Source organism: Myodes glareolus, chromosome 9 (genome assembly GCF_982192425.1).
Source record: "Myodes glareolus chromosome 9, mMyoGla1.1, whole genome shotgun sequence".
In the NCBI taxonomy this organism is placed as follows: domain Eukaryota; kingdom Metazoa; phylum Chordata; class Mammalia; order Rodentia; family Cricetidae; genus Myodes; species Myodes glareolus.
This window is the reverse complement of record NC_142034.1, coordinates 1,375,666-1,387,769: the sequence shown is the minus strand read 5'-3', so window position 1 is coordinate 1,387,769 and position 12,104 is coordinate 1,375,666. Positions and strand designations below refer to the sequence as shown.

Below are 12,104 nucleotides of genomic sequence, written 5' to 3'. Positions count from 1 at the left end.
CTGTGAAAGCTCACACCTGACACACATGAGTCGTTACATTGCAAGGCCATTTGTGGATTGTCACACCGCAGTGTCCTGTGCCGGATGCCCCTGGTTCCCCCTGTTGGATCCAGCTGCTGCCCTGTGTCTGCCCCTCACCTGTGCCAATGACCAATGCCTCATGGTCTGTAGTGGCCCTGTCTGAACTGGGATCAAGGACAGTTGGCTTTTTAAAAAGGAGGGTATCGTCACACAAGAACGCCTTCTGTCACGGTTATTGGCTGAATGGAAGTGGGCGTGACAGAAGCGGCCCCTAGCACCAGGGTGCAGTTTCTCAGAGTGCACAGGACTGATCCAGCTATGGAGAATTAGCTGACTCTACTTTTTTTTTTTTTAAGATTTATGTATTTATTATGTATACAGTATTCTCAGTATTCTGTCTGTATGTATGCCTGCTGGCCAGAAGAGGGCACCAGATCTCATTACAGGTGGTTGTGAGCCACCATGCCACTGCTGGAAATTAAACACAGGACCTTTGGAAGAACAGGCAATGCTCTTAACTGCTGAGCCATCTCTCCAGCCCGTATCTACTTAGTTAACCCTTGTGACACAAGCTAGTGTCATCACAGAGGAGGGAGCCTCAACTGAGAAGTGCTTCCACGAGAACCAGCTGTAAGGCATTTTCCAAATTGATGGTCAATGTGGAGGGCCCAAGCCACTGTGAATGGTGCCATCCCGGGCTGGTGGTCCTGTATTCTATAAGAAAGCAGGCTGAGCCAGATGGTGGTGGCACATGTCTTTAATCTCAGTACTTGGAAGGTAGAGGTGTTAATCCCGCCAATGGAGAATAAGACTGCTACCACAGTTTAAAGTCAAATTTGAAGCAAGCTTTAGTTAACTCTTGCTGTGGGAGTTCCTTCAGCTCCTTCAGCCAATCGCCGCTGAGTTACCAGCCCATTGGGGCGTGGTCTCTCTCCCTTTAAAAAAAGCAGCGGCTGTCCTCCACTCTGTCTTTGTCTTCCGGCTCCGTTTCCGGCCCCTGGACTCCTTTCCTGTTCGCGCGGAGGGGCTGTTGTCTGGGACGGTAATCTGTAAGTTTTTTCCCCTTTGAATAAATAACCATTCTATTAATCATAATTCCAAACTGGTGTGGGATTGTCTGTGACTTACGCCTTCAAACTCTGACCTGGTGAATGGGCTCTGGCCAGGCCCATACCCAAGTTCCTGGGAAATGGCCTACAATAATGGTTTACAGAGGCTTAAGAAGGTAAACCCATAATTCATTGCATTTCCCGTCAGGTTCAATCAGGGGCAAGCATACAGCCTGCCTACATTCAATCGGGGGCAAGCATACAGCCTGATGTACCCCCAGCCTACATCCAATCGGGGGCAAGCATACAGCCTGATGTACCCCCAGCCTACATCCAATCGGGGGCAAGCATACAGCCTGAGGTACCTCCAGCCTACATCCAATCGGGGCAAGCATACAACCTGAGGTACTTCCAGCCTACATCCAATCAGGGGCAAGCATACAGCCTGAGGTACTTCCAGCCTACATCCAATCAGGGGCAAGTATACAGCCTGAGGTACTTCCAGCCTACATCCAATCAGGGGCAAGCATACAGCCTGAGGTACCTCCAGCCGACATCCAATCAGGGGCAAGCATACAGCCTGATGTACCTCCAGACTACATCCAATCAGGGGCAAGCATACAGCCTGATGTATCGTTTGCCTGTGAAACTGCTGTCTGTGAAACTCCTGCCTGTTTGTGATCTAGCACATCCGGTGCAGATGGGTCAAACAAACTTATTTAGGGAGTGAAAACATGTGGCTTGTTATCTCCATAAACAGTAGCCTCCAGTATCTCAGGAGCTGTCTGTCCTTGGGCAAGGAGCTGCAGATCAGAGGCATTTTTGTCTCATAGATCTCTTAGGCATAGTAATTAAAATTTTATATGTAACTTTGGCTCTCACAGAGGCAGGTGTATCTCTGGGATTTCAGTTACACAGAGAAACCCTGTCTCAAAACAACAACGACGCCGACAAAAACAGGCTGTGTAGGCCATGGGTCAACAAACCAGTAATCAGTCCTCCCTGGCCTCTGCTTCAGTTCCTGCCTCCAGGTTCCTGTCCTGCTTGAATTCTTGTCCTGACTTCCTTTGATTATGGACAGTGATGTGGAATTGTAAGCCAAATAAACCTTTTCCTCCCCAAGTTGCTTTGTGGTGTTTCTTTTCTCTTTCCTTCCTTCCTTTTTATTTCAAAACAGGGCTTCTCTGTGCATCAGCCCCGGCTGTCCTGGAATTCACTCTCTAGACCAGGCTGGCCTCGAACTCACAGAGATCCGCCTGCCTCTGCCTCCCAAGTGCTTGTGCCGCCACCGCCCTGGCAAAAGTGTGCTCTTTCAATCCCAGTGCTAGGGCAGTGGAGACAGGCAGATCCCTGGGGGCTCAGTGGCTAGCCTCTAGCCTAATTGGTGATTTCCAAGCCAATAGGAGACCAACTCTCTAATGAAGTTGATGGCATCGCTGAAGATGGCTGACCCAGGGCTCTCTGACTTCCATACTCATGTCCACAGTTATGCATCAGCACACATGCTGCACGTGCACACACACAAAATTAAAAACACAAAGAGAGGGCCAAAGATGCTACTCCATAGGTAGAATGCTTTTGTCGAATCCCCAGGTTTGTATAAAAGGAGTCTTGTGATGAAACCCTGTGATCCCTGCGCTTGAAGTGGAGGCAAAAGGATCAGAATTTCAACTACACAGCAAGTTCAAAGTCATACTGGGCTGTGTAAGAGCCGGTGTCAAAAATAAGCAAACACAGGGGCTAGAGAGATGCTTCAATGGTTAAGAGTACCAGCTACTCTTCCAGAGGACCTGAGTTCCATTCCCAGCGCAGCTCACAACCGTCTGCATTGCCAGGTCTAGAGGATCTGACACTCTTATGCAGACATACATACAGGCAAAACACCATTGCACATGAAACAGAAAATAAATCATTAAAAGAATTAAGGAAACACATGTGGTAGCACTCACCTTTAACCACAGCATTCAGGGAAGCAGAGGCAAGTGGATCTCTATGAGTTCAAGGCCACCCAGGTCTTCACAGGAAGCTTCGTTAAATATTTTTAGCCATTTGGTAACCTACATATCTGCGTGTAACACACACACACACACACACACACACACACACACACACACACACACAGTGAAATGTAACCTGTAACTCAGAGTTGTTACCTAAGACTAAAGTAATAAGATAAACCTTGCTTGCCTATAGCCAGGCCATTAAAGGAAGTTGAAATTACTTGTAAATTATAGCAAACCAAAGTAACTTGTGAATTTTCCTTTACATGATACATTCTGATATTGTGGAAAGACACAAGTGTATCCTATGTTTCTGACATACTGTGTTTATAACACCTGGCCAGAGTAAAGTAGATCAAACCAGCCTGAAAGATGCCACCCAACATGCCCTGGGTCAAGTAAACAGCATGCCCACACATCGCACCTTCTTCTTCTTTTTTTTTAAATATTTATTTATTTATTTATTATGTATACAATATTCTGTCTGTGTGTATGTCTGCAGGCCAGAAGAGGGCGCCAGACCTCATTACAGATGGTTGTGAACCACCATGTGGTTGCTGGGAATTGAACTCAGGACCTTTGGAAGAGCAGGCAATGCTCTTAACCACTGAGCCATCTCTCCAGCCACCCCCCCCGAGCCATGATGTGGTTGCTAGGATTTGAACTCAGGACCTCTGGAAGAGCAGTCAGTGCTCTTAACCTCTGAGCCATCTCTCCAGCCCCACATTGCACCTTCTAAGCAAGTTGCTGCAGTTCCTGCCAAGCCAGGACCAGGTGTCTTTTTCTTACATGGCTCCCTACAAGATTACTGCTTGTCATGAAGCCCCTGGCATCCCTAATGCCTCCCCTAATACCATAGTCATCTAGAGTCACCAGAATGGGCTGGAAGAGCACGAGGCTAGATCTCTCAATGAGACAATTGTCACCGGATTGTCAGGTTCCATCAAGCCCACTGCTATAGACAGACAGTTACGCCCTGACACAGGGAAAAGGTAACACCAATCCAGAGAACCAAGCCCTGACACAGGGAAAAGGTAACACCAATCCAGAGAACCAATCCAGATAAAGTGTTGTTCTGTGTCCTTGAACAGGCCTTGGAGCCCTCACTGAGGCAGGGAAGGAGAAATAGAAATGACAAACACATGAATACAGAAAACCAGGGACCAGGTGGTCTGCACTTGGCGATAGAAAGGCCACAGCAGCGCCCACCCCCATCTCAGTGTGTTTATGACACATGGTTGAACAAGGGAGATGGGCTTACTGTATACACCTGAACGAGGAGCCAGGGTTAGCTGACCTCTGTAGGAGAGCAGACTTAAGGTCGTCCGGTGTGGGTGTACACTGAATGTTTTCTGCGAACACTGTCAACCTTCCAATCAGACCAGAGGCAGCAGAGGAAGGCTCTGCCTTCCCTCAGACCAAGGGCGAGGCTTTGCCACTCCCACAGGACTGAGACATTGGCGGTCCTTGATAGTCCAACACATTCACCAAGGACTTCACTCATCCCTACAGTCCGTTGAGTCACAGATTCGTGATAAGAGGACTGATAGGCTGGTTCTCCCTTGAGGGCACCATGATAGCACATTCAACATTTCCCATGACTCTTAGATTAATACAGAGATCTAACAACACCCAGCTCCTTAAGGTACCTTGAGCCGTCTTACTTTCTGGATTTCAAGTTTCCTATCTAAAAACAAATGACCTAAGCTTAAAATAGTGTGAAAAGCCTATACAGCAAAGAAATAAAAAACAGGCTGTGGTCCGTACAAAATTTCAAGTTTCCCTGCCAGGGGCGGGAGAGAGGACTCAGTGGTACCACTGACTGCTCTTGCAGAGGACCTGCAACCACTCTCTTCTGGCCCCAGTCAGCGGCTCGCTCTGTGCTGCAGCGCCCCCTGCTGTCTGCGAGCCTGGCGTTCCGGGAGCTGAGCCTGAGCCGTGAAGTTCGCGGTGCTTCAGCAACCAATCTTCTAGCTCCTCCCTAGGTGCCCCTCGCTGCCTATCTTCACACTCTACCCTGCTCCTGAGGTGTATGCGCCTCTTTAGTCTTCCTTGCTCCTGAGGTGTATGCATCTCCTTAGTCTTCCTTGCTTGAGGTTCCACTGTTGCGTACAGACCACCAGGGGCTCAAGTCTGAGACTCAAGTCTCTTCCTAGAACATTTGAGCTGCAGGAATGACCAGATCAGAGCAGAAAATGACTAAAATCTACAGCCATAGCCAAAAACTGGGCAAGAGTGCATGACTAGTGACCCAAAAGAAACACAAGAGTGAGAGAATTGACAAAGTGAGTCTGACAACCAAGCTCAAAGCTCAGCTTCTACAGAGGAGGGGGAACCTTACCCTCTTTCTGTTTGCTTTTTAAGTTTCTATCAGGATTAACTCTCCATGAGCGCTGCGGAGATGTGGAGCTCATGGTAGCTCTGGGTTTCTTGCTCTTTGAGTAAAAACCAAACATCTAGGGCTGGAGAGATGACTCAGAGGTTAAGAGCACTGGCTGCTCTTCCAGAGGCCTTGAGTTCAATTCTCAGCAACCACGTGGTGGCTCACAGCCATTTGTAATGAGATCTGGCGCCCTCTTCTGGTGTGCAGGCACACATGCAGGCAGAACTCTATATGCATAATAAATAAATCTTAAAAAAAAAAATCCAAGGAGCCTTGGAAGGCTTCCTGGCCCCAGTGTCAATCACAGAAATATCAGAGACAAGCCAGCTGTGTCGATGGAACCTCAGGACTTTCCAAAGACGTTCCCCAAGAAGGAGAGAAAGGCAAGCTTTCAAGAGCGGCTGGAAGCTATGTGAGCCAGCGGGACACAACCAGCACTGTCACAACTTAGGAACTAATGTGAAAAAAAACACCTCTCACCGTACATCCTAAAGAATCCAAAAGTAGGGCTGGGGAGACGGCTCAGTGAGTTGTGTCCTTGTGCAAATGCGGCCTCAGTTTGGATCCCTAGCATCCAGGTAACAAGTTGAGTAAGGGGGCAGCAGACATCTGTCACCCAAGCCTGGGGATGGAGCAAGAGGATCATGGGATGAGGGAGGAGGGAGGGTAGCGATGCTCTGGCATCCAGTCTAGCTGAAATGGTAAGTTTCATTTTCACTGAGAGACCCTGTCTCAACAATAATGTGGAGATCAATTGAAGATGACAGTCAACCTCAGGCCTCTAGATGAACACAGATATGCACAGGGGAACACACTCACAGAGACAGACAGACAGACAGACAGACACACACACACACACCCCAACAAACCGAAACTGTGAACTGGAAAACATGACATAGCTGTATCCAGGTCATGCATTTGGGAAATACCAGTTGTGTACTTGGGTGGTCTCAAACTCACTAGGAAGTTTTGACTCCTAATCTCTCTTCCTCCACATACTGAGTGCTGAGATTATAGGTGTTCACCGCCACACCCAGACTGATTTACTTTTTTCTTCTCTTTTGAGACCAAATTTTTCTGTGTATCACCCCTAGGTGTCCTGGAACTCACTCTGTAGACCAGGCTGGCCTTGAACTTAGAGATTCACCTGCTTCTGCCTCCTGAGTGCTAAGATTATAAGTGTGTACCACCACCACCCAGTTAAGAGGGCATTTATTAATCTTTCTCCTCACGAGCCAGAGATCCCCGTGAGATGGGGTGGGAGCTGCTCTTCCACAGATATTAGTGGGCTATGTGATGCTTAGGTCATGGGACCAGCCTTGGCAGGTGGAGGTACTGGGGACACAACCACATAGTCTTTATCCTGTAGTAAGCTGCATTAACTCTGGAAAGGCCCTGGCAGTGACCATATGGTCGGCTCTGGGTTACCACCCCTGCAGAGTCTATAAGCGCCCCTCCTGTTGGTGTGGACTTGCTCTTATCCTTGGTTCCTGCAATTCAAAGACACTGTATTTACTGCTGGAGCCCCTGAGCGAAATTAGAGGAGCCTTCTGATGGGGTTGTGACTTGCCACGTTCCCGCATTAGAGTCCCAGGCAGGTGACTAGGTCACAGCTGCATTGGCGGATACAAGGGACACCTTCCCTCATATCTCCACGCTGCTGTGAGGACTCTGTAGCAACTTCCACGCTCCATCCTTCTTGCTTCGAGCTCATCCCGTTCAACTGTTTCCCAGCCTCAGTCCTTGGTCTTCTACCCAGAACCTGACTGTACAGAACCAGAGCTTCTCCCCGGAACCCAGCAGGCTAAGGACCCCAAAACCTATAGGGTTTGACCCAAGATGGAGTTTTCTCTTCCTTGTGTGTGTGTATGCCTGTTCATGTGCAGCCTACTCTCAGGTGCCATTCTGTGTGTGTGTGTGTGCACATGCCTGTTCTTCATGTGCAGCCTACCCTTAGGTGCCATTATGTGTGTGTGCACACGCCTGTTCATGTGCAGGCCACCTGTAGGTGCCATTCTGTGTATGTGTGTGCATGCCTGTTCTTCATGTGCAGCCTACCCTTAGCTGCCATTCTGTGTGTGTGTGTGTGCGCACGCCTGTTCTTCATGTGCAGCCTACCCTTAGGTGCCAGCCCTCAAGTATGACACATCCTGTTTTATTCTCTCTCTCTTTGATTTTTGAGACAGGGCTTCCTTGTGTAGCCCTGGCTGTCCTGGAACCAGCTCTGTAGACCAAGTTGTCCTCAAATTCACAGAGATCTGGTTGCCTCTGCCTCCAAGTGCTGGGTCTAAAAGCATGTGCCACCATGCCTAGCTTACGTTTTCTTTTAATGTGGGTTTTGTGGCCCAAATTCATATCCTCAGGTTTGCATGGTAAGCCCTGCAGTGACCAAGTCGTCTGCTAGCCCCCAGTGTCTTTATGTTGAAACCAGGTCTGCATAGCCCAGGCTGGTCTTGAATTCTCCATCTCCCCGAGCTGAGATTACTGGCTTGCACTGCTATGCAGGGCTCCGAGGCGTGTTTCATTTCTGGTGAGCACAACCCAGTCACGACTAATTGCTTCCTGCCCTTCACACACACAAGCCCCTCTAGTGACAACGGGAAGCCGTAAGCCCATCTCAAGTTGAAATCATCATAGATGGGAAGTATTTAACAGATCTAGCTCCCACGGCACCTTAGCTTAAGAACACAGCCTGTTCTGCGTATCCACCGTCGAGACCTCATTGCTGGGGCTGTCAACTACTCAGAATCTGGAGAGAGAATTGCATGGTGCACCCCTAGTCCCGGGGAAGACCACTTAACTTACAGTAGGATTAACTGAGACAGTGTCTTAATTTAGCCCTGGCTGACCTGGAACTCCCGTTCCTCAGGAGGTAGAGGCACACGGTCCTCTGTGAGTTCAAGTTTCACTTGGTCTACACAGCAAGCTCCAGTACAGCTAGGGCTACAAAAGAAGACCCTGTCTCAGACAAAACAAAACAAATGTCCTAAGCTGAACCATCCTAAGCCAGGGACCATCAATCACCTCTCTATGCACCAACACACACAACAAGCACACATGGGCCAGGGTACAGACCCTCTCTCAGTCATGTTCACACAAACACTATATATGTGCCCGTGTACACAGGCATACACATACTCATGCACACAGCAGCTATGCCCATACACTCTCATGTACCCAGGCACAACCATGCACACAGCAGCTATGCCTACTCTCTCTCATATCACCAGCATACCCACGCACAAAACATCTGTGCCCTTACTGGCACAGGCACAGTTATGCACATTACAGCCACGTTCACGTATGTTCCATCCCATGTGTTGAGAAAGACTACTCTCTAGTCCTGTTTGGCCTCACAGTATGGAGGGCTAAGGAGGTGGCTGGTGCTGTAGGAGCAGGCCTTCCTGGAGGAATGAGCGGGTGTGTGGACATCTGCAAAGCCGAGCTGCCAGGTGTCCTGCTCACTTATTACAAGAGGAGCCAAACTAAGAATGTCACAGAAGCCTTTACTCAGTACTGCAGCCGCTTCCCGCAGGACGCCCCTGAGAAAGGTGCTGGGGCTGCATCCTGCTCCGGAGGGGCCCAGAGGAAAGGCTCTGGCTGTGCTGTTGATTTCGGAGAAGCTCGGGGAAGAAAACCCTAAACCTCCAGTTAGAGGAAGATTGTCTCCTGGTGGTGATTCCGGGAGGCCAGGGATTGAGGTAACAATGAACAGCAGCCTGGCTGGGAAGCGCAGCCTTGGGCTGACCGTAAGCATCCAGTGGCCAGGTCGTCTGCACATTCTGGGTTTGGACAGCGGCTCTGTGAGCAACCCAGGAGGAGTCTGTGGCCAGGCCTGGAGCCCACCTGGCACCACCCTAAGCTGCGGCTGTGGGAGGTCGGGGACCCGTCCCCTCCCGAGCCACAGCGTCTGCATACAGCTCGGCGGCATTACTTTTCTTGCTGCTCTTGTGATCTCCGCACACACAGTCCAGCTGTACTCACGATCCCGAGGTACCTTGTGTCCCAACTGGAAGAAGGATCGTGGGAGGCCTTCAAGCAGTTTCGTCTTCTGCTGACTGCCTGAATCCAAGGCCCGAGGGAGCCAGGACGAGCAGCCACCAGGGGTCATCAGTTACTGAAAAGCTACCTCACCCCTGTTCTTCATAGGGCACCAGTGGGTGTCTGGGTAGAGAAGGCAGTGCACAGACTGGAACCTGCCAGGGGAAGAAGTGAGGTCAGCTCTGCTGGGCAGGGGGCTGACACCAGAGCCCTCCGGGGCTGAAAGAGCCCGGTGCCCACTCACCGTGTAGGGTCCTGCTGTATACTGAAACCTCCAGCTACGTTCACCACATTACGTGGGTTCTCAGGACCCCCATAGCTCAGGGTGACCTGGGAGGGGGATGGGGGAGAGTGGGGGTCAGTTCTTCCTCTTGGGTACTTTACCTGCTAAAGTAGAGGCTTAGGGAAGCAAGACAGTGACCCTTCATAAAGAAGCCCCTCTGAGACTTGTCATGAGCTTCTGCTCCCGAGGATCCTTCATCCAGCAGGCAAGGTCTTGGCCCAGGGCTCACTCCCCAGGGACAAGGACACCCTGCGGCTAGCCCTCTCCTGAGCTCTGCACGACTGGGAGACCCCCTGGGAGAAAGGCTGAGTCCCTGTAGGAGTGGGCTGAGGCCCAGGTTCGGGTGTCTCACCTGCTGCAGAATGGCATCGGACGGCAGTCTCTGCAGGTTCTCCAGGTGGGAGTGGAAGAGGGGGCTGTGGCGCAGACGGGCACCTAGAAGCCCTTCCACAATGTAGCCCACTGTGCAGTCATCAGGGAGCCGTACCCGCTCGGCCGTGCTCATGAAGCTGCCCAGGCTGGAGGGCAGGTCAGTCAGCACCGACGTATCCCTCACCCTCCCCAAGCCAGGCAGCTGGGCTCCCAGCCTCCCACTTACCTGGCCCATGGACTCATTTTGAGAGCAAGGCCTCTGCTCAGGCAGAACCCAGCCCCACCAGTAGCAAACCAGAACTTCACTGTGTTTGACTGGAAAAAGGGAAAGCTCGGTCAAGGCTGCCCAGGATAGGGCTCCTCACCGTCAACCCTCCAGCTGAATCGTGTCATCCTGGGCCACCGTACAGGAGAGTCTGCAGAGGGCACAAGATGTTCCTAACAAGTCACAGTGGCCTCTAGACCCTTGCCTATCACTGTGCTTGGTTCGCTAGTTCCAAGGGCCTCACCCAGCCCATGCCTGTCTTAGCCCAGCCTCAGTTCTTGCCCAATTCACTAGGTCAACCTCGGGGAGGATGCTGGCCCAGCACTCACGGCGCCACCACCCTGGACTCTCTCGGTGGCCTCAATGGGGTGGTCCAGGCTAGGTCGCCCCAGGTAGACGTCCTGGTTGGAAGAGAAGGTGGAAAGCAGGTGCAGCAGGCTTTCGGGGTTCACGTAGTTGTCATCATCCACGTGGCAGAACCATCTGCAGGCGGAGGGAGAGGCCTATGCACTGAGGGCCCCCCGTTTGCGTGGGAGCCTCCAGCACGCTCAGCCCTGGGTTCTCTGATGGGTGAGTTACTTACTTCCGTCCGGATTCTATGAACTTATCGTACTCCACCGACATTTTACAGCACAGCGCTTGGCGGGTGCGCACAGCAGAGCAATTGGTGTTGATCATGCGGCCGCCTATACGGTTGGAAATGGGAAATTTGAGGGCTGACTTCCAGCTTGTCTCCTGGTTTAGGCTGGAACACGCTTGTCCAGTCACCGGATCGGGTTCAGCTGCAGTCCAACCACAGCCCTCATTTTGAAACAAATGACAGTTACTTAGAACAGCCCAGGTGGGAACAGGTGACTGCCGACGGGCTTGGCTTCCTCAGGGAAGGTGGGTGCCATTGGTCAGTGGCGCCCTACCAGGAACTGGGGGTGGGGCGGGTGAGGAGCTGATGGCAGGAAGGATGGGCACTGGAAGGTGGATTGGCCATGGATGGACATCCCGGCTCTGCCCTCCACTAGCTCTGTGAATCCAGCCAGGTGCCTGACACAGGAACAGAACTGCCCCGGTAGCTACAATTCAGTCCAGGGGGTAGGGGCATCTCACCTGCCAGCAGCTGGAGCTCAGGGTCCTCTCCGTCGGTGAAGATGAACGTCTGAGGGAGAAAACACCGTGAGGCACCAGAGGATGCAGTGAGTAGGTCTGGGACCAGAGGTGCGGGGAAGGGTCCAGCCCGGGCCCAGAGGTGCGGGGAAGGGTCCAGCCCGGGCCCAGAGATGCAGGCAGGGGTGCTAGCCCGGGCCCAGAGGTGCGGAGAGGGGGTCCAGTCCGGGACCAGAGGTGCGGGGAGGAGGGTCCATCCCGGGACCAGAGGTGCGGAGAGAGAGCCAGCCCAGGACCCCGGACCTGCGCGGCGGGGGCGGGGCGCGCACCTGCCGCGGGGCTCGTGAGATCCAGGTGCGCAGCAGCAGCCGCAGGCGCGGGCTGTGGTTCTTCCGAGTGGTCTTGACTGCGATGAAGACATCGTCGGGCTGCAGGCGGGAGACCTCGAGAGACAGACCAGGAGTCGGGATCCGGCCGGGGTCCGGTGCGGGCGCGCGGGGCAGCGGCAGCGGCAGCAGCAGCAACACGGCCAGGACCGCGGCCAGCGCGAGGCAGGCCCGGCACAGCAGACCCCGCACACGATTCATACGCT

The 12,104-nt window shown here is 52.1% G+C and overlaps 1 protein-coding gene across 1 annotated transcript; it reads right to left on the bottom strand.

Moving 5' to 3' along the window:
- Positions 1-8,939: 8,939 nt before the first annotated feature.
- On the bottom strand, positions 8,940-12,099 carry Rfng (RFNG O-fucosylpeptide 3-beta-N-acetylglucosaminyltransferase). Its single transcript, XM_048429422.3, has 8 exons — positions 11,842-12,099; positions 11,516-11,564; positions 10,998-11,100; positions 10,744-10,897; positions 10,376-10,464; positions 10,130-10,295; positions 9,739-9,824; positions 8,940-9,649 (listed from the first exon to the last, which is right to left on the bottom strand). Exons 1-8 carry the CDS (start codon positions 12,097-12,099, stop codon positions 9,568-9,570), a joined length of 987 nt encoding a protein of 328 aa, XP_048285379.2. The 3' UTR covers positions 8,940-9,567.
- Positions 12,100-12,104: the final 5 nt, after the last annotated feature.

Coding starts and splice junctions, on each gene's coding strand:
- Rfng (XM_048429422.3), bottom strand. CDS start 12,099: ATGAATCGTGTGCGGGGTCTGCTGTGCCGGGCCTGCCTCGCGCTGGCC. Junction 10,898..10,997: donor TTCATAGAATCCGGACGGAA/GTAAGTAACTCA, acceptor CTCCGCCTGCAG/ATGGTTCTGCCACGTGGATG. Junction 9,650..9,738: donor ATACAGCAGGACCCTACACG/GTGAGTGGGCAC, acceptor TTCCCCTGGCAG/GTTCCAGTCTGTGCACTGCC.